General features: G+C 48.9%; 1 protein-coding gene across 6 annotated transcripts in view; it reads left to right on the forward strand.

Annotated features, from left to right (window-relative positions):
• Positions 1-20,773, forward strand: part of LOC102238352 (collagen alpha-1(XII) chain-like) — an 80,236-nt gene that overhangs the window by 38,243 nt on the left and 21,220 nt on the right. For 3 of the 6 annotated variants that reach the window (XM_023347411.1, XM_023347415.1, XM_023347414.1), the window contains 28 exons: positions 552-716; positions 791-937; positions 1,029-1,177; positions 2,540-2,669; positions 3,679-3,824; positions 5,308-5,437; positions 6,652-6,788; positions 7,420-7,549; positions 8,207-8,346; positions 8,770-8,902; positions 8,986-9,003; positions 10,261-10,400; positions 11,126-11,255; positions 11,508-11,656; positions 12,106-12,235; positions 12,304-12,443; positions 12,517-12,646; positions 12,729-12,868; positions 14,088-14,217; positions 15,421-15,560; positions 16,057-16,186; positions 16,276-16,415; positions 16,516-16,645; positions 18,187-18,326; positions 18,435-18,564; positions 18,646-18,785; positions 19,287-19,416; positions 20,310-20,452. In XM_023347411.1, the coding sequence (XP_023203179.1) occupies positions 552-716; positions 791-937; positions 1,029-1,177; positions 2,540-2,669; positions 3,679-3,824; positions 5,308-5,437; positions 6,652-6,788; positions 7,420-7,549; positions 8,207-8,346; positions 8,770-8,902; positions 8,986-9,003; positions 10,261-10,400; positions 11,126-11,255; positions 11,508-11,656; positions 12,106-12,235; positions 12,304-12,443; positions 12,517-12,646; positions 12,729-12,868; positions 14,088-14,217; positions 15,421-15,560; positions 16,057-16,186; positions 16,276-16,415; positions 16,516-16,645; positions 18,187-18,326; positions 18,435-18,564; positions 18,646-18,785; positions 19,287-19,416; positions 20,310-20,452 (3,737 nt within the window). The remainder of the gene's footprint in view (positions 1-551; positions 717-790; positions 938-1,028; positions 1,178-2,539; positions 2,670-3,678; positions 3,825-5,307; positions 5,438-6,651; positions 6,789-7,419; positions 7,550-8,206; positions 8,347-8,769; positions 8,903-8,985; positions 9,004-10,260; positions 10,401-11,125; positions 11,256-11,507; positions 11,657-12,105; positions 12,236-12,303; positions 12,444-12,516; positions 12,647-12,728; positions 12,869-14,087; positions 14,218-15,420; positions 15,561-16,056; positions 16,187-16,275; positions 16,416-16,515; positions 16,646-18,186; positions 18,327-18,434; positions 18,565-18,645; positions 18,786-19,286; positions 19,417-20,309; positions 20,453-20,773) is intronic. The other 3 variants (XM_023347412.1, XM_023347416.1, XM_023347413.1) reach the window with 3 other exon arrangements.

A 20,773-nucleotide genomic window follows, 5' to 3' on the forward strand; every position in this document is an offset into this window, starting at 1 on the left:
TTAGCTCCTGTTACGTATCATGTTGGTGTAGCGTTTTAGCGTTAGCTCCTGTTACGTATCATGTTGGTGTAGCGTTTTAGCGTTAGCTCCTGTTAAGTATCATATTGGTGTAGCGTTTTAGCGTTAGCTCCTGTTACGTATCATGTTGGTGTAGCGTTTTAGCGTTAGCTCCTGTTACGTATCATGTTGGTGTAGCGTTGAGGTGCTGGTGTCTTTCTCCAGCAAGACATTTCGGGCAAGAGGCAAGGTCACCTGGACAGGTCTCCAGTCTATCGCAGGTAGAAATCCCAATTTTAATCTAATCTGATATTTGTTTGCCATGGCAACGAGTTTGGCATCAGGAGGTCCTTTTTCCAGGTTCCTTTTTAAGATAGAAAACCCAAATCTGTGGGAAGGAAATTTCATGTTAAGTTCAGTTTTCTGCTTTATGAACTTCCTTGTTTGATAAATGCTGCATTCTTATTGGTTGAGCATAATGCCCTATAGATCAGGGTAGACGGAGTTTTCCTGTCAGTCCCGGTTCATTGGTTGGGCCTCTGCTCCTCGCTCAGGAATGGCTCTCCGCTACATCCTGCAGACCAACTTCCAGCCGTCGGTGGGGATGCGTCCCGACGCCCGGAAGATCGGCGTTCTGATCACCGACGGGAAGTCGCAGGATGAGATCATCGTGAACTCCCAGACCCTCAGGGACAGCGGCATCGAGCTGTACGCCGTCGGTGAGCGCCGCCGCCCGCTCTCCGGCTGCTTCCTGCGATCAGGCGGAGCGGATCTCTCATCATGTTCCCCGCAGGCGTGAAGAACGCCGACGAGAACGAGCTGCGCTCCATCGCCTCCGACCCGGACGAGATCCACATGTACAACGTGGCCGACTTCCGCTTCCTGCTGGACATCGTGGACGACCTGTCCAGCAACCTGTGCAACAGCGTCAAGGGCCCAGGTAGGACGGGGCCGTGGAACCAAGGTTCCCCCTCACGGCGTACGGCTCACTCTGCCTCACTCTGCCTCACTCTGCCTCACTCTGCCTCCAGATTCTGGTTCCGAGCTGGGCCCGCCCACCGACCTGGTGACTTCTGAGGTCACGCAGTACTCCTTCAGAGCCTCCTGGATGCCACCAGAGGTCCCCGTCGAGCAGTTCAGGGTCACCTACAGGATGGCCGCCGGAGGCCCCACCATGGAGGTGAGCCGCAGCCCGACCCGGTTCTGGGTCCGGTTCTGAACTGTGGTGTAAAAACCACAGAAACTGTGAACCTGCTGGGGCGGCAGGCGGGCGGTGAATATTTATCACGTTTATTGGAAGTATTTTTATCAGTTCTCATTTTAAAGCTTTTCTCTGAATTAGGATGATTTGTTTACCTAAAATACAAAGAAAGAACCACAGACAACGTTTGAGTTTTCAACCAAGCTTTTGCAAAAGGAGAAAACAGAGAGAACTGTTCCTCTGAACAGCTCACCATGTGTTCTGAAGCTCTGCAGTAGAACTTGTCTTTTATTAACACAAAATAAAAAGAAAGGGGGCTGGAGGTGATAAGACCAGCAGTCACTCAGGAACTAACACACAACAAAAGATAGATTTACGACTAAGGAATCTCTACATAGGAGGCACAGAGTAAAACAAACTGGTTTACGACTAAGGAAACTCTCAGAAGACCATCTACAAATAACATGTTTTAAGGCTTAAAGAAAGGTTAGCTCTCTCTCACACATGTTCACTTTAACCTATAAATGTACTAGTAATACTACTAATGTAACAATGATAATAAAATTATTCCAACACAGGACTTTTTCACTAATATGAAGGAAATCTGGACTGAAAGCAAGTTTTCAGTGAGATGTTGTTATTTTAGTTTCCTTTCCAGATATTTGTGCTGACAGTGACGTAAACTCCCGGCTTGGTTTTTCTTCCGTGCCGTAGAGCGATGGTTTCTGAGCGGGTCAGCCGGTTCTGGTAGAGAAGATGGGATTATTAAAGAACAAAGACCCGTCGTGGGATTTAACGAGCGCCCTCATCGCTCAGGAATAATTAAACCTCTTCACTTTCAGGCAGAATGTTTTCCAAGCTGTTCCTGATTTTCCAGCAGGAGTTCTGAGTAGATCTCGTCATTAAATGACGTAACGGCTGTAAAAGCAGGATTCCTGACACATCACTGATGAGTAACAGCTGATTCTTTTCCTTTAGTCTCTAATCAGCTTCATTACAAACACAGCCGGCTGCTTGCTGCTTGTCAGCAGCAGGAATGAAGTCACTTCCTGCACCAAGCCGGACGGATTCTCCCAGCGACATGTTGGAGTCCCGCATGTTTTAATGATCAGCTGGCAGAGAAACTTGTGGAGCGTCAGCAGGATGTATGAGAGCAGGAAGTCATAATGTTACAGCAAAGTTGTTCTAAAGCCACATCAACTCTGACATCCTGGATAAAAACCCAATTAGGCCAGAATTCATTCTTAATATGAAAATACTAGAAGGTTTTTATCATTAATCTATTCTGATCATGCTGTGACGTCATGCTGGAGGTTGAAGTGAAGCGTCGCTCCGTTCCAGGTTCTGGTGGACGGCGAGGTGACCACCACGGTTCTGGAGAACCTGACGCCGCTGACCCAGTACGTGGTGAACGTGTTCGCCGTGCTGGAGGGCGTCAGCAGCGAGCCTCTGAAGGGAACCGAGACCACCTGTGAGTGTTCACCCCGCTTCCTGCTCCTCCTCCAATCAGCAGCCGCTCACACAGAAAGTTAGCGTCATGGCTAATAGCTAGCGCGCTTCCTGCTGCTCTTACGGGCCGAGTCGGTTCAGACGACCAGGTGAACTCTGACCCGGCTGGATTCGGGTTAGAGTTCACTGCTTCACCTTCACAGACAACGCTACACACAAGAGCACTCCACACTTTTCAGATTTGTTCACTGGAGTTTGTTTGGACCAGAACAAAGTTTAAAAGGTGTGAATACTTTACTCTTCTAGCTGGTTTTAACTGGTTCTAACTGGTTCTGACTGGTTCTAACTGTTTCTGACTGGTTCTAACTGTTTCTGACTGGTTCTAACTGGTTCTGACTGGTTTTAACTTTTTTAACTGGTTCTGACTGGTTTTAAGTGATTCTAACTGGTTTTGACTGGTTCTGACTGGGTTTAACTGGTTTTGACTGGTTCTGACTGGTTCTAACTGGTTCCGACTGGTTCTAACTGGTTCTGACTGGTTCTGACTGGTTTTAACTGGTTTTGACTGGTTCTGACTGGTTTTAACTGGTTTTAACTGGTTCTGACTGGTTCTAACCGGTTCTGACTGGTTTTAACTGGTTTTAACTTTTTTAACTGGTTCTGACTGGTTTCAACTGGATCTAACTGGTTCTGGCTGGTTCTAACTTGTTCCGCTTGGTTTTAACTGGTTCTGACTTTCTTTTGACTGGTTCTGACTGATTTTAACTTGTTCTGGCTGGTTTTAACTGGTTCTGACTGGTTTTAACTTTTTTAACTGGTTCTGATTGGTTTTAACTGGTTCTGACTGGTCTTAACTGATTCTGACTGGTTTTAACTGGTTCTGACTGGTCTTAACTGGTTCTGACTGGTTTCAACTGGTTCTGACTGGTTTTAACTGGTTCTAACTGGTTCCGACTGGTTTTAACTGGTTCTGACTGGTTTTAACTGGTTCTGACTGGTTTTAACTGGTTTTAACTGGCTCCCTCCCCCAGTGCCGCTGCCTGCTGCGAGCAACCTGAAGGTTTACGACGAGACGTCCAGCAGCATGAGGGTGAGCTGGGAGGCGGCGGCCGGAGCGAGCGGCTACGTGCTGCTGTACCGCTCCATCAACGCCTCGGAGCCTCAGGAGGAGCAGGAGGTGAGGATCCCATTTAATCTGCTTTGACGCGACTCCGGTCCGGTTGGTGAGGTGTGAACGCTAACTGACCTCTGGTCCTCCAAACTACAGTCTGGGTTTGGTTTGTATGTGAACACCAAGTGCACTACAGCGAAGGGCATTCTGGGTAAATACAGTTGCGCTCAGTGTCTCCAGAGGTTGTTGGTGCAGCGCCTCCACAGGCGCCACATTGCTAATGTTGCCTCTTTGGTCCCAGTTGAACCAACTCTACAGACTCGGGGTGATGTCACATAAACTCAGTTGGGCACATGTGAAACTCTCCAGCTTTTGTTCGTTTGTGCTATAAAATGGAAATACGTGATACCGGCCCTTTAAGAGGAACCATCGCTCAGAAAAGTCTGAATTGGATTCAAGTATTTTTCAGGTTTGGATTCTGATGGAAACAGAGACAAGAGAACAGAAAAAATATTTACGTCTGTACTAAACTGTTGTTCCGCCCCCAGACTGCGGCGCCCTGAGTGGAGAGCCTCAGACCCACCCGGGGATTTCAGTTTAGAAATTAAAACGTCAGATGAGTTTTCAGGAAACACCTCGAGATGATTCGAAGCCTCAGTCGGCGTGTGTGTGTGTGTATGTGTGTGATATAGCTGACGTCTCTGATGTTCTGCAGAACCCAGTTCTGTAATTTTCTTCTTGGGTCCGTCAGAGACACAAGGCGGTTCTGGCGCCGACCCGGACCCAAACACTCAGAACTACGCAAGTCTGCCCGGTTCACATCTGGACCAGGTCGGCCCAGCGCCGCTCGGCGGGTCGGGTTTCAGCTTCCAGATGGAGGTGCAGCTGCAGCACCAGAACCGGCCCTTTAAAGAGACGGAGGGATGAGCTCATGTTCTGATGGGCCGGGTCAGAACCTCTGAGAGTTACGCTGCCGCCATGTCCTGATTCCTTTGCTGCTGCCGTGCCGGAGCGGCTCAAGGTGACCTTGACCTTCTGGATGACCTTGATGACTAAAGCCGGCTGAGGTTCCTCTGACGTTGATCAGACATTAGATTCCAACCACAAAACAACTTTGACCCACTGGATCTGGAAATCTAGAAACCCGAGATCTAGAAACCTGCCTGGACTTCCTGAGCCTGGAGGATTTTCAGGTCTGATCTCCTGCATTTTGTCTGAGCTTTTCCTTCATGGTTCCGTTGGATTCGTCCCGATTCTTTCTGGTTCTGGACGATGTTTACGTTTCATTTCATCGTTTGTTTAATCAAGGCAGATCTTCTGTGTGGCTGCATCACAGATTAGACATAGTAACACAAATGAAAGAATGTGTTTAAAAACAATTAAAATATTTAACAATCAGTTCAGTTCTGGTTCATCTTTATCCCGTTCTGAAGCCACATTAAGCTGAATATTACAAGGTGAGTCCTGGTTCTGCGTCAGACGGTGATGCGCAGCGGTCTGAGCATGCTCAGTGCCTCCAGGTTTCACTTTGGTCCGTTTGTCTCTGCAGGTTCGCGTTGCTGGAGACGTGACGAACACCCAGCTGCTGCAGCTCATCCCCAACACGCAGTACGCCATCACACTCATGGCTCTGCACGACGAGGCCACCAGCGAGGCCCTGGAGGGCCGCGGGGTCACCTGTACGTAACCCGGCTCCGGTATCATCGGGTCGCTAGCAACATGGCCGCCTCCTGGGAAAATGGGTTCAAAGCCAAAACCTCCAGCAGCTCCACACAGATCAGTCACTTAACAACTAACAGCAATAGCCTGGGTCAGACAGACAGAACTAAACATTTAACTATATATGTGCCGATCGATCGGCCATCCATCATAATCGGCCGATTTCCGTGAAAAAGTGTCTGATCGGTGATCGATCAGCGTCTCTAGTTGCAGATCACCTGTATCCTCCTTCTCGGCCTGCAGCTGGTCTCCTGCCTTCTCGCTGCGCAGCATCAAATCCTGTAGTGAGGAACTTTAACCCTCTGAGTGAACCAGGATGTTTGCTTGTTGATGTGGGAAATGACCTTGGGGGAGAAGCTCTCCACAACGCATCAACACAACCAATCTAATATGATATTTAAAAAACAAACACTTGATTGATTTGGCTGCACGGAGGCTCAACGCAGGAACAAAATACCGCCGCTACTGTGGTGATGTTTCCCAGACGGAGCCACTGAACCTTCAGACGGTGAACTGTCACAGCGAGCAGCTGCTGAGAGCTGCAGCAGGGAACTTAGAAAGATTTTAGATATGTGGTAAAATATGTCTAACAGCTCTACATCAGGTCAGTTTATTGCCAGATAACAGAATCATTTATACCTAAAGTGAAAAATTAACAGCCAGGTGATCAGCAGAGATCGGTGATCGGCCTCATGGATGATCGGTATCGGAACCGGCAGCAAACAACCTGATCGGACCGTCACTAGTTTAAACTAAATGTTTAGCCTGCTAAATAAATACTTAGATAAGTTATATATTTATCTCAAAATAAAATATTTAGCTTGCTAACTAATTAGCTTGAACATTTTTTTTTGCTTCAAACTAAATATTTAGCCCTTAGATATTTAGTTTAATTAAATATTTAGTTTGAAGCTGTGACATTTTTAAATGAGTGAATCCCAAGGTGAAAATATAAATTTGAATAATAAACTTCACTCTTTCTTCTTATGACTGGCTAAATTAGCCCCAAAAAATTGAGTTTGACCTTTAACCTTTGTTGGACCAGAGGAAGCTCCCAGTTTTCTGAATGAGCAGCTCGGCAGTCTGACTGCATCCAGTGAGCCGGACTGACCTGGTGGTCCGTTCCTGGTTCCGGTTCTGGTTCCGGTTCTAACAGGTCTCTGTCCTCCCTCAGTACCCCTGTCCCCTGCTGGAGAGCTGAGGATCAGCGGCGTCACACACAGCAGCATGATGCTGAACTGGGACGCAGCTCCTGGAGCCGTACGCAGATACATGATCGCCTACAAACCTGAGGAGGGGGAGCTGAAGGAGGTAAACAAGGAAGTTACAGGAAGTACCCTGTAGCTAACAGGAAGTACCCTTTGGCTAACAGGAAGTACTCTTTAACTAATAGGAAGTACTTTTAGGTTGCAGGAGGTAAACATTAGATTTCAGGAAGTAGCCTGTCAGATCCAGAGCCGTTCCCTCAGACTAGACATTTTTATTTGAATCAGCTGAGCGACTCGGAGCACTCCAAGTTGCTCTGACTCGTATGAAACATCGTGACAGGAAGCGTACCAGGCCCGGTTCCAGGAGGTTCTGCTCTCGCTGTTGGCTGCAGTCATGGCCGAAGCGGTCCGCCGGGCTGGGTTCTGGTTCTGGCTGGATTTTCACAGATCCTCCCTGTCCTCCCCACTTTCCTTCTGGACGTCAGCAGAGTCTCTGACGCCTCCAGGAGGTTCTGATGGATGACCCGGATTGGCCCGGATCAGCCTGGCGGTTCATCTCTGCTTCCTGCTGCCCTGGAACATTTTCCTTCAGATAAAAACGGTTTCACCTCCAGACTCTCCTGGGTCTCGGTTCTGATTAAAGCTCTTCAGGTTTTGCAGATCCAGATCTAGATGCAGCGCTGCAGCGCTGCAGCTTTCTGGACCCGGTTCTGACCGGTACCTGTCTCCTGCAGGTGGAGGTGAACGGTGACATCACCACATTGCAGCTGACCAGCCTGATCTCCCAGACGGAGTACGACGTCGCCGTCACCCCCATGTACGACGAGGGACCCACTGCCCCCATGCTCGGAACCGCCATCACAGGTCCGGACCCGGCTCATTCAGGCTCAGATCACTTCCAGCTGCAGTTAGTCCTTCAGTTTGTCAGTTTTATGGCTCTGGTTCTGAGATGTCCCGACCTTTTCTGGCCCGGTTCTACATTTCATCGTGAAGCTACAGGTTTTTAGGGTGAATATCAGATCAGACTCATGGAGTAATCACAGTTCTGTTGGGCTACAGGACCGGACCTGGTGCTGTTGGATTACCAGGACAAACCTCAGAATTAAAGTGTTGACAGTTTTATTACCTCTGCTGGTTCTGGTCCAGTTTGCAGACAGGAAGTTCTGAGCAGCTGGTGTCATTTCTGGAAGCGTTCCGTTTTTTTAAGCAGAACTTTGGTCTTGAGAGTTTTAGTCTTCTGAACCAGAACCACTGAGGTTCTGATTGAGTCCCAGCAGCCTCATCTGTCTTCCTGCACAGCCAGACGTTTGTAGATTCATGGCTTAGAGGTCGCTCCGGTTCTTTCCTCTGGAGTCTGCAGGAATGTTGGAGTAAAATCTGATTCCTGCTCCAGTTTTCAGGCTTTTTCCCGACTCCAGGTTCTGCTGGTACCAGCTGGGACTCGCGCTGCCTCCAGCCTGCGAACCCCAGGCTGTTTCACTCCAACCTGTGGTCAGATCTGCTTCCTGTCTCCTTAAACAGATGTTGTCCCGGCTCCAAAGAACCTGCAGTTCTCCGAGGTGACCCAGAACTCCTTCAGAGCCACCTGGGAACATGGCGCTCCAGATGTGGCGCTCTACCGGATCTCATGGACCAGGAAGGGCGAGAACGACTTCAAGAACGTAAGCTGTCATTATCCCTGAGAAACTATCTAGTTAGACTCTTTACCTGCTGTTAGAAGCACGGTGGTGGCAGCATTATTCTGTGTGGCTGTTTCACTGGGAAGTAATGACCTCACACCATCAGTTTAGATGGTTGAAATCTGGACCCGGTGGTGGGCAGCACCAACCATAAAGAAGCATTACCTCTGCTAATGCTAAAGCGCTACACCAAAATGGTATTTAGCAGAAGCTAGCACTAGGTCGCTATACCAATATAGTATTTAACAGAACACAATGAATGCTAAATGCCAAATCAACAAAGTAATTTAGCACTTCAGAATTTTTCTGGAAAAATGAATCTATGGGAAGCTAAGTGCACTGCACAGTTTCAAAGTTAGCAGCGATGCTAAGTTTTGGAATGTTTCTTGGTTCCGTCCTCAACAGGAAATCCTGAACAGCGATGAGAACTCGTACGTTCTGGAGAACCTGGACCCGGACACGGAGTACACGGTGACCGTCACGGCCATCTATCCCGACGAGTCGGAGAGCGAGGACCTGATCGGAACCGAGCGGACCTGTAAGTGATCCCGCCCCCCCAGCAGAACCTTCTGCTCTGGGCCGACCTGGAATAACGCTCTTCTTCTTGACGTCTCTTTCTAGTGCTGAAGGCTCCAGATGGTAGGTCATTGAGAGGTCACGACCTTCTCAGAGTTTGTTCACGCTTTGAGGCGACGGGCAGCATGTTTGTGTTTCAGAGCTTCGCTCTGCGTTCACACCACCAGCAGCATCTCCTTTAGCTGTGGGTTAGCTTAGCTTCCTTTCAGGGTTAGCATAGCTGCAGTAAACCAGGTGGAGCCCGGTGGAGCCTGCTTCTGGCTGTGGTGTGAACGCAGAGTCAGGATCATCGTCATCAGCTGTGTGTGTCTCCATAACCTCACCATCGTGTGAATCCATGTTGTCGCATGTTGTTCAGCCATCCTGCTGCAGCGATGGAGCTCAGTCTAACTTCATCGCCATGGCAGCCCCTGCTGCTGCTATAGGCTTAGCCTGATCCTGGATTTTCATCCGTATGCTGCACTATTAGGGTCCAAGTTCATAATGTAGGGGTGAATAGTACAGACGCCATATTCAGTCCAAAGCTAGCTACTGATCTGATCAACGATAAACTGACACCGCTAACTGAACATCCGACCCTGGCCAATCAGAAGGAGACAACTCACTAGCGTTAGCTTTGTAGAAGCTAGTGACTAGCATGCCTAGGATGGTCTTCTTCCCCTACTGTGTGCTAATGTGTACATTAGCACAGCAGTCTAAAAATAGCCTATGATAGCTTAGCGTTATCCTTAGTAAGCCTATTGTTATCCTGGATATGTTAGCATTATTGCTGGTTAGCCTAGCATTAGCATTTGATAGTTTAGCATTAGCCCTGGTTAGCTGAGTGTTAGACATTGATAAGTTAGCATTAGCCCTGGTTAGCCTAGCGTTAAACTCTGATAGATTAGTATTAGCCTTTGTTAGCCCAGCGTTAGCCCTGGTTAGCCTAGCATTAAACTCTCATAGGTTAGCATTAGCCTTGGTTAGCCTAGTGTTACCCCAGAGCTGTCCTCTGGTCCTCGGTCTTCATGGTGCTGCTTGTGAAGCCGGGTCAGATAACTGGTTCTGGACCAACCAGAACCATTGGGTTTGGGTTGAACAGTCAGGGTTCTGAAGTCCAGTTCTGCTCCAGCTTCACTCATCATCATCATCATCATCATCATCATCATCATCATCATCATCATCATCATCATCATCATCCTGCTTCCATCCTAATCCTGACCTTTGCAGCTCCATGACCTGCTGCAGAGGAACCACCACCATCATCATCATCATCATCATCATCATCATCATCATCATCACCACCTCCCCCACCTCACTGTGTCCTGTCTCTGCCTCCAGTGCGACCCGAGCCGCCGCGGAACCTGAGGGTGTTCAACGCCACCGTCTCCTCGCTGACCGTGAAGTGGGACGCTGCTCCCGGTCCCGTCAAGAACTACAAGGTCACGTACCTGCCGGTCGCCGGCGGCGAGCCTCAGACGGTAAGGCCCGGCCCTGATTCTGGAGGGGATTCATTATGATGATCAGAGAGCAAAGGGGTAACACTTCAAAAAGTTTGATAATAACAGAATAAAGTCAGAACTTTACAAAAAACAGTGGGAATTATGTGAGACCGACCTTATTTAGTGATTTTCAATCAGTTTTGACCAATAAAACGGCTTTACAACCAGAGAAACGTCATAATACAAGAATATACGGACCGGATCCGCCTCTGTCTACGGACCGGATCCGTCTCTGACTGCAGACTGCAGAAAGGAATGCTGGGAATATGAGTCTTTGAGATGTTCTGACTTCGGGCAGCAGGTCGGGGTGGCGGACTGATGGACCTCAGAACCAGGAGAGGCCCGGCAGAACCTTCTGTCCCAGATATCAGACATCATATCTGAAGGATCTGGACTTTGACTAGGCCGTTAGTTCTTCTGTTTCAGCCGTCCTGTCCAGTTTGGACCAAGCTGCAGCCGTCAGACTGGAATCCTTTAGGAGTTGAAGGTCCCGCAGCATGACTCCTCCTGTGTTGACCTCACACCGACTGGTGTGCACAGGTTGAGACGCCGTCAGCCAAACTCTGTTCCTCTGGTTCAGAACCGAGGCACCGGGTTTGTTTCAGGCTGCAGAGATCCAACAAACAGTCTGCTGGGACATTAGAAACCATAATCTGAGATTATAGAGCCTGTGTGTAATCTGACTCTGTGTTTCCCGTGAGCAGCTGCAGGTCGGTGGGAAGAAGACCAACGTCGTCCTGCAGCAGCTGCAGCCCGACACGCCGTACTCCGTTACCGTGGCAGCCGTCTACCCATCAGGCGCCAGCAGGGACATCAATGGAGAGGGGAAAACCAGTAAGAGTCCGCAGGAACTGGGAGCTACTGGGATGAACTGTTAATCCAGTAAATCACAGAGAAAACTGACAGAATAAAGCTGTTTTCAATTGAATAATCCCAGATTGAAGCTGTGTTTCAGTGAATAATCCCATTTTGAAGCTGTGTTTCAGTGAATAATCCCAGATTGAAGCTGTGTTTCAGTGAATAATCCCAGATTGAAGCTGTGTTTCAGTGAATAATCCCATTTTGAAGCTGTGTTTGCCGTTGCAGAGCCCCTAGGCGGCGTGAGGAACCTGCAGGTGCTCAACCCCACCATGACCACGCTGAACGTGCGCTGGGAGCCGGCGGAGGGCCGGGTCAGCGAGTACAAAGTGATTTACGCTCCGGCAGCCGGAGGAGCGGAGAGCATGGTAGGACTGGTAGGAACCTGCTTCCCTCAGCGCTTCACTGGCCTAGTTAAAGTTCTGCCGCTGGGTCAGGCTGAGCTGAGCTTATATTCTGATCTGGAAACCTGGCAGAGTTTCAGTCTTTAATGTGTTGAAAGAAGCTGTAGGGTGAAGCTGGGAAATGCTGAGTCAGCGGTTGTTATGGAAACACCCTGGTTTCCTGTTGAGCACAGGAACTTTAGCTGCACCAACTCTTCAGGTGTCTTCAGCTTGGTTATCAGTGCTAATGTGCTAACAGCAGAGCTAACTTTTCATTTAGCGATAGCCGCCACAGCTAAATGAAAACATAATCTGGGCCAGAGCAGACAGTTGTTCATAATGTGAAACAGCAGATTATATTCTGAGAAAGCTGCAGGTCACGTCGGTCTGATGCTGAGGCTGTCTCCAAGCGGCTGATTAGTGTGGCCTGTTGCTGCAAACAGGAAACGGTGTCGGCGGGAACCACGGCCACCATCCTGCGCGGCCTGCAGCCCGACACGCTGTACTCCGTCACGCTGGTTCCAGTTTACGCTGAGGGAGACGGGAAGAGGATGTCTGAAAACGGGAAAACCAGTAAGTCCCAAACCCGACATGACTCGGAGAAAAACTCCGTCGGCTCAGCGGCGGTCTGTCTGCTTCAGGAGCGTTAGGCGGCGTGAAGAACCTGATGGTGACCGACCCCACCATGACCTCCCTGAACGTCCGTTGGGAACCCGCCGACGGTGCCGTGCGCCTCTACAAGGTCTTCTATGTCCCCTCCGCCGGCGGCCGAGAGGAAATGGTGAGAACCGCCGACCGGGCCGCCGTCGGTCCGACTGACCAGGCGGCGTTCTGACCCTCTCCGTCCGTTACAGGAACAAGTTCCCACAGGAACCACGGCCATCGTCCTGAGGAACCTGCAGCCCGACACGCAGTACACCGTGTCCGTGGTGCCGGTGTACCCGGCGCGCGAAGGCCGGCGGCAGTCTGAGGACGGGAAGACGTGTACGCTGCTGCAGAACGTTTGGGCTCGCCCTCCCTCACACTCGACCTCTGACTCCACATGTCGGCATGTTTCTGCCCACAGTGCCTCTGAGCGGCGTCAGCGGCATGAGGGTCAGCAACCCCACCATCACCACGCTCACCGTCAACTGGGACGCCGCCGACGGCAACGTCCAGGGCTACAAGGTTATCTACATCCCGGTGAACGGCGGCCTGGAAATCGTGGTGAGGTCATCAAACTACCGACCCGAAAACTACTGAAAACTACCAGATCAGAACCTGAAGGGAAAATAATCCAGCGAGAGCAAAAACATTAAGAAAGAGGAAGAAAAAGAGAAAAACTGTTCTCACATGAGAGTAGAAATACTTCAAAGTTACTCAAGTAAAAGTACAGCGAAGTAAAAATACTCCTAACAGTACATCTTTTCAAAACAGGTACTGAAGTAACTGTAACTGTAACAAAAGTAACTAGTTACTAGCCGACTCCTGAAAAGTAACTGGACACAGAAACAGTAAAATGAACTTCAGCTCCAATTATCTCTGCAGCTTGAAGTTTCAGGAGGTCAAAGGTCATTTCCTGATGATTCTCCGAAGATTATATAATAAAAAGTTTTTCTTTCTCTCGTTGAGTTCAGAAACTTCAGTATAAAATATTCATTTTATTAAGAGTTTTATTTTTATTAAACTTCAGGATTCTGGCTTAACGTTGAATTAAAACTCAACGTTTCCCAGAAAATATTAAAAGTAATTTAATAGCTGAACAGAAGTTCTCAGTAACTGCACACGGCTCTGAAATGACTACATTTTCCTTCCACTCAACTTTCCGTCAACATGCTTGGATATAGGCAGCTGCTTGTTTAGAGCTTTTCTCTGTTAAAATACTTTTCAAACTTTCTTTGGGCTTTAATTAGTGAAATGTTTTCTTTAGGTCACATTTCTGCCTGAGGAATCGTCTCTGAGCGTTTCAGCTTTGCTCCCATCGCAGTAACTCGGGGATGAAAAATAATCCTGCTGATCGTTTTTCAGCCTGACATGTTGAGCCTCCTGCTGCAGGGCGGCTAGCGGCTGTCGGGGTTTCGTACCGTCGTCTCCGGAGAGCCGATCAAAGCCTTTGCAGGGATTTATGGAGCGCTGCCTCTGATGGGATAATCCCTGCACTCCGCTGCCAGACGGCAGCACCGGCTGCTGCCAGGAAACTCCGACCTCAGCTGGTCCGGACGGATTCTTCAGTTTGTGGATTTACTGTTTTTAAATCCCGGCGATCCGACGGAGAAACATCTGACTCCTCAGACGCTGCGGAGATCCAAATCCTTCTGCCGTTACAATACGTTCAAACCAAACGTCTCCGTCAGCTTCCTCTGCAGGACCCGCTGCTGGTTCTACAGAACTCTGACTGTTTTGGCCTCACTTCCTGTCCTGACCTCACTTCCTGTGTCTCCGGCAGGAACAAGTGTCTGAGAGCACCACCTCCACTGTCCTGCAGAAGCTGCTGCCCGACACCAGCTACACCGTCACCGTGGTGCCGGTGTACGCTGAGGGAGACGGGCCCAGCCTGACCGACACCGGCAAGACCAGTGAGTACTGGCCGGCCCGGAGGGGGCGGGGGCAGAGCGTGTTCTGGGACGTGATTAGTCAGTTGGCTCCAGCAGCCCAATGAGTCAATAAATTGGTTGGAAGTTAACGTGTGATAAACAGATTTAAACGAGCATTAAAGGGCCGGTATCATCTGAACTCAATTTTTTTAACTTCTATTGTTTTCATGTTTTGCCTGCAGTGTTGCTATGATTCTTTCATGTTTGAGAAATCCTTTAATCTCCATGGCAACCGTTCAGGTGTTAAAACACCTGGGTGGACCTAGCCCTGCCTTCCAGGTTTAGCTCCTCCCCCTCCCAGCTCTTTCAGACTAGTCAGCAGCAATTAGCAAACAGCTGAGCTCAATATAGGAGCTGCTGCTCAGAGCAACGCTAGTGAAAACTTTAAAGGGTTAAAGAGGAGCCATGTTGGGATTACTTCCTGGAGGCGGAGCTTCAGAAAGAGCAGGAGCTTCTTAAAGAGACAGAGACACAATTTCAAGGCATTAAATTTGGAGTAAACATAGTTTCTGCATTTGTTGTATAAAATGTGTTTGTGCCTGGAAAACATGTAACACTGGCCTTTTAAATGAAGTTGCTTATGGAGAGTGAAAAGTGATAAATTACGATAAATACATAACTGTCGTTAATTTACTAAAACTGGAGAGAAATACAAAAATAATCGATTGAATACAGCTATAACTTTATAATTGTTACATTTGAATAAATTTCATGTTTCGGCTCCACCTGTAGTGGATCAGTTAACAGACGTTTTTGGCCGACGGATCAGGAACCGACGTGAAGACAAAACCACGTTTCCTCTGCTTGATCATGTCACTCAGTGGGCGGGATCAGAGGAAACCCTGACGTCTGATTGGCTGCTTCAACAGCAACGCGACTCCTTCCTGTTTGCTTCACTCTGTTGTCACAATAACTGCTATAATAAATTACATATAAATATTTATATCCAGTTTTTAAAATGAAATCAATACATTTAACTGAAGAATATACAATTAATTCTATATTTATTTCCAGTTTTAATTGACTGTTTCATATTGAACTGTTGTAAAGCTGCTGTTAAAGTAGAAACCTGATATTAACGCAAATACTGAAGATAAAGGCTCAGATCCACTTAAATCCATAGGATTTGAAGGGATAAAGCGGATCCGGTGGGACGGTTTGTGATGTTTGTGGCTGTGCGCTCAGGGCCGCTGGGATCCGTCAGGAACCTGCAGGTGACCGACCCCACCACCAGCACCCTGAACGTCCGCTGGGAGCCGCCCGAGGGAAAAGTCCGCGAATACATCGTGATCTGGGAGCCGACGGCCGGGGGAGAGCAGGAAGTGGTGAGAGCCGCTCCGAAGACGCCCAGATGCTCATTCCTGACCGACATGTTGGACAAATAACTTGAAACCGATTTTAAGATTTAAATGAAAATATCAGTGGCTTTCCTTTTCTTCTGCTGCTCAGTCTTAACCTGAAGTTAGTTTCCAGACCTCAGCAGGTTGATTGTTGAGGTTTTCCTTCTTCCTGAATGAATGTCTGTAGTCCTGAACAGATTCAGTTCCACCATCAGATTCTCCTTTGTTTGGGATCCCTGAATTCCTTCACATTTCTAAAGCCAGGCTCAAAATTCTGTTTCCACTCAAATTTTGGACAAATTTAAATTATAAATACAAAATTTCAGTCAGAATTTCTTGCATTTCTGTCAATGTCTGGTTTGAAATGCACAGAGAGGAGGAACCTGGTCTTATTTTTCATATTTATCCTGGAGAAAGCTGAGATTCCAAACTGAGTTTCCTCCAGTGGATCCAGCAGTGATCCCTCTTCCTGTCAAACTAGGACCAGGTCCCTGGAACCGTGTCCAGCACCGTCCTGAAGCAGCTGCAGCCGGACACGGAGTACTCGGTCACCGTTGTCCCCGTCTATCCGGAGATGGAGGGGAAGTCCATGTCTGAGACGGGGAAGACAAGTGAGACGCTTTCCTCCCCGGGATGAACGCCGGCTGGATTTACAGTTCAATCCGAAAGAGCTCTGATAAAAATCTGCGTGTTTCTCCAGATCCGCTGGGCGGAGTGAAGAACCTGAAGGTGGTGGATCCCTCCATCAGCACGCTGACCGTCCGCTGGGACCCGGCCGTGGGAAACGTCCGGACGTATAAGGTTTTCTACGCCGCCCAGCCAGGAGGAGAACAGGAAGTGGTGAGAGCCGTTTCCTCTTCCAGATGACCTGAGGAGAAGCAAACAATCATCCTCAGGTCCAGCAGAAACTGATGGGGTCTTATCGATGGATGTCCAACAGGAGGAGGTTTCCGGCGGCACCACCACCACCGTCCTGAGGAACCTGGAGGCCGACACGCTCTACAACGTGGCCGTGGTTCCCGTCTACCCCGACGTGGAGGGGATCCGGCAGGAGGACCAGGGCAGAACGAGTAGGTCCACCAGAACCGCTTCGTGTGTGACCGACCCGCAGACCGGTCCGACCCGGTCCAAACGCGTCCGACCTGATTAGAGCCGCTTCTCTGCATGGCAAACCAGCCAGGAGAGATGGCAGCCTGAAGGGGTCAGGGTTGGTTGTAAGGTCAGGGTTCGTTTTAAGAAAATCAACTGGAGCTTCACTACTTGTTAAGTATTCGTAGAATCCTAGTTTATAATTAGTCTACCTTACTCTACTTCTGCTCCATATTTTAATTATTTATTAAAGTATGCTTTAGGTACACGTTTATGAATTACTAAAACTGAAATATTCAGATTTTTACTATTTTAATAGTTTAGTTGTTACCTTACTATACATATACTTAGCATATTACCCGTAGCATGCTATTTACATACAGAAATATTTTGACCCTTTTCACGTGACATCACTCTCTTCGAAACCCCGCCCACTGCGCCATGATGGACGTCAAATCAACCAGTGCCGCCCTGTAAACCTCGTTTAACAGCATCTGTGACCTAATATCACTTCCATTTAGTTGATATTTAGTCATTAAAAATGTTCACAGGGCGCTGCGCGGTCGGCTGCAGAGAAAGACAAGGACAAAAACCAAACTTGTCATTTGGTAACTTTTAACAAGGAAAGATGGCGGCTATGGACAGCAGCCATGTAGCCTAGCATGTATGGAAACAACTGGTTACATTTTTAAGGCTGCTCTGGTTTAAGGGGAAACGCCATTTATGACATAGTGACATAAATCATGTGGTGTGAATTCAGGCAAAGTCAGTAGTTTGATCAACTCGTCAGGAGGGAGGAGGCTCGGCTCAGTTTTCAAGCTAGCTTCTGTAAATCCCACCGTCTGAGTTACGTTCACAGACAAATTAGCTCGACTCGAACAAGGAGAAGCCATGAATAAACTGGCAAAAACAACTTCAGTCGCTTTGTTCGGTACTTTCGTCCCTCACTTCTGACGTCCATCATGGCGCTTCGAATCATTAAGTGACGTTGTTGAAAAGAGTCAATATTTCTCTGTGTAGCTAGTTAGCCATCTAGTTTAGTTATATCTAGTCCTGTCTATCCAGGTAAACTAGCTAGCTAGCTAAAAACCTGTTTCTGGATCAGCAGTTCCTCTCTTAGGTTTCGGATGTTGCCGTGTTGCTAGTTGCTGTCCTTTGACCCAAACGTCTGTTTTCAGTTTTTCAGTTTAAAAGGTTAAAATGTGCAGCAGCTCTTCAGATGGAAACTCCTTAAATCAACATGCTTACAGCAGGATGGGATAATGCTTTTAGAGCTTGGCTGCTCGATGTTCCCAGGAATCCAGACAGATTAATCCCCAACAGAAGAGCTTGGGCTGGTTTGCAGCACTTGAGTCACTTCAGATGTTTGGATGTGTTTTACTGTGAAGCCTGAGGACAGGGATCCTGCTCAGAGTTTATCAGCTGCCAGTGGAAGCTGAAGCCCCTCATAAATCAGCGTTAAGGAGCAGGACACCGACACAACCCGTTTCCAGTTGGTGACAGTTGGGTTCGTTCCTTTCAGAGTCTCTGGGCGGAGTGAAGAACCTGCAGGTCACCGACCCGACCACCAGCTCCCTGAGGGTCCGCTGGGAGGCGGCCGAGGGCGACGTCCGTCAGTACCGGGTCCTGTACGCGCCAGCGGCTGGCGGCGCCGAGAGCGCGGTGGGTGGGAGTTTAACTCCGGTTCCACCTGGACCGGTCCGGAACCTCATCGTTATCTGAATGAGGACGGGTCGGGAGCGAGGAGCTGATGCTGTGTTTGTGCTGCAGACGCAGGTTTCGGGGCTCACCACCAGCATGGTTCTGACGGAGCTCAGCCCGGATACCGAGTACAGAGTGACCGTCTTCCCCGTCTACGAGGACGTGGAGGGAAAGCGCATGTCTGAGAACGGGAAAACCAGTGAGTTCCTCCCGAACCGGACCGGGCCGTGGTTCTGCAGACCGCCGGGGGTTCTGACCGCTTTCTGTGGTCCGTTCGCAGAGGTTCTGGGCGGGGTGAAGAACCTGCAGGTCACCGACCCGACCACCAGCTCCCTGAGGGTCCGCTGGGAGGCGGCCGAGGGCAACGTCCGCCAGTACCGCATCTTCTACGTCCCAGCAGCCGGTGGCGCCGAGGACATGGTGGGCGGGCCGGGCCGGGCCGGACCGGACCGGACCGGACTGGTTCTAGATTAAACTCAGTATTTCTCTGGATTCTGAGGAAAGCTTTCAAACTTTAAAGGGCCGGTATCGTGTAAAACCAACTTTTTTCATCTTTCCATCGTGTTTTTGTCTTTTCCCAGGAGAACTCAGCTCCTTCAGACTAGCCAGCAGCAATTAGCAAACATCTGTGAGCTCATTATAGGAGCTGCTGCTCAGAGCAGCGCTGGTAGAAACGTTAAGGGTAATACAGGAGTCATGACTTCCTGGAGGCGGAGTTTCAGAAAGAGCAGGAGCTTCTTAAAGAGACAGAGACACAATTTCAAGGTGTTAAATCAGGAAGTAAAAGTTCCCGTTGAGTCATATCATGAAGGTACCGTAGTTCCTGCCTGGAAAACACAAGGCACCGGCCCTTTAAGAGGAAAGCTTCCTGGCTTAGTTCCCCTCAGAACCGACCCGCCTCTCTGTCTCTGTGGGAAACAGGAGCAGGTTTCGGGCGGAACCACGGACACGGTGCTGAAGAACCTGCTGTCGGACACGCCCTACACCGTTACCGTGGTTCCCGTTTACCCCGAGGGCGAAGGCCTGCGCCAGGCCGACAGAGGAAAGACCCGTAAGTACCGACCCGGTTCGTCAGAACCCACCGTTCACCTCTCTGGTATGTCAGCTGTGTTTTCCCCTGCTTCAGCTTCCTGGGTTTGGACCCGGTTCTGACTGGACCCAGTCAGTCAGGGTTGATGTTCTGGCCTCAGTGTTTTCCTCCTTGAGCAACATTAATGGATCCAGAACCGCCAGAACTGAACTAGTTTGTATGTGGACAAAATAAAAATAAATAAATTTTCTGCTGAATTATTGGCTGAAGATCCATCAGAAATATTTCTAGTTTTTAATCTTCAGAATTTAGCAAAGAGTTTCAGGATCCTGATCATTCATGGAGCTTCTTTACAAATGTGGGCGCTAACATTAGCGTTAGCTGCTACATGTTAGCATTGAGATGCTATTTCAGACTATTTCAGACTAGCATAGCTTCACTGATATGCTAACTCCTTTTAGCACAACCTAAACACAACAGCAGCGTTTTCCAGCATCCAATCAGATTGTTTGAAGCAGAAATGAACGGAGAGAAGCTGCTTCTATCGCTAATGTTAGCGGATGTAGCGGTGCGCCAGATTTACGGTCGTATTAGAAACATTCACACAAAAAGGTTGCAGCTGGAATGAAAATGTGATTAATAGCATTAAAATTTTTTAAATGTTAACAGTTTTTCATCAGTGACTCCAGTTTTCCCAGTAGGTGATGGTGAGCCTGGAACAGAACCTTCTGCTTTTACTGCGTCGTTTTGCACATCTGGTTGTTTATCTGTTGCTGTAAAACTGGTATTTTCCCCCCAACCGGGTCGACGGGTTCAGAGTGAGACCAAATGACCTCTGACCCCCGGAGGAACCCGGACCGGGCCGCTCTCGGTGTGTTTCTGCCTGACCTTGTTTTGACCTCTGACCCCTGCAGTTCCGCGGACGCCGCCCAGGAACATCCAGGTGTACAACCCGACGCCCAACAGCCTGAACGTCCGCTGGGAGGCGGCGTCGGGCCTGGTGCAACAGTACCGCGTGGCCTACTCCCCCCTGAGTGGCGCCCGGCCCGCCGAGTCGGTGAGTCACACCCCGCCGCAGAAACCGGGTCAGAACCGGGTCGCAAACGGGCCGACATGAACCGGATAATGGAACCGGTTTGGTCCAATCAGCTTTGTTTTGTTTCATTTAGTAAATTATTTTGTGTGAATCTGAAGAAGTTTAAAACGTCAAGCTGAGGGTTTAGATGTTTGGATTTGTTCTCTGCACAGATACGAAATGTTTTTAGTGATCCGGTTCCGGCTGGTTCTGGTCCAAACCGAACCAGTCGGGTCAGGAATTGAGTCAGAACGTTTTAACTTCCTGGAAGTTCAGGATTTATTTTGGTCCAACAGCAGGATC

The sequence above is a fragment of the Xiphophorus maculatus genome, chromosome 15, assembly GCF_002775205.1.
Source record: "Xiphophorus maculatus strain JP 163 A chromosome 15, X_maculatus-5.0-male, whole genome shotgun sequence".
NCBI lineage: Eukaryota > Metazoa > Chordata > Actinopteri > Cyprinodontiformes > Poeciliidae > Xiphophorus > Xiphophorus maculatus.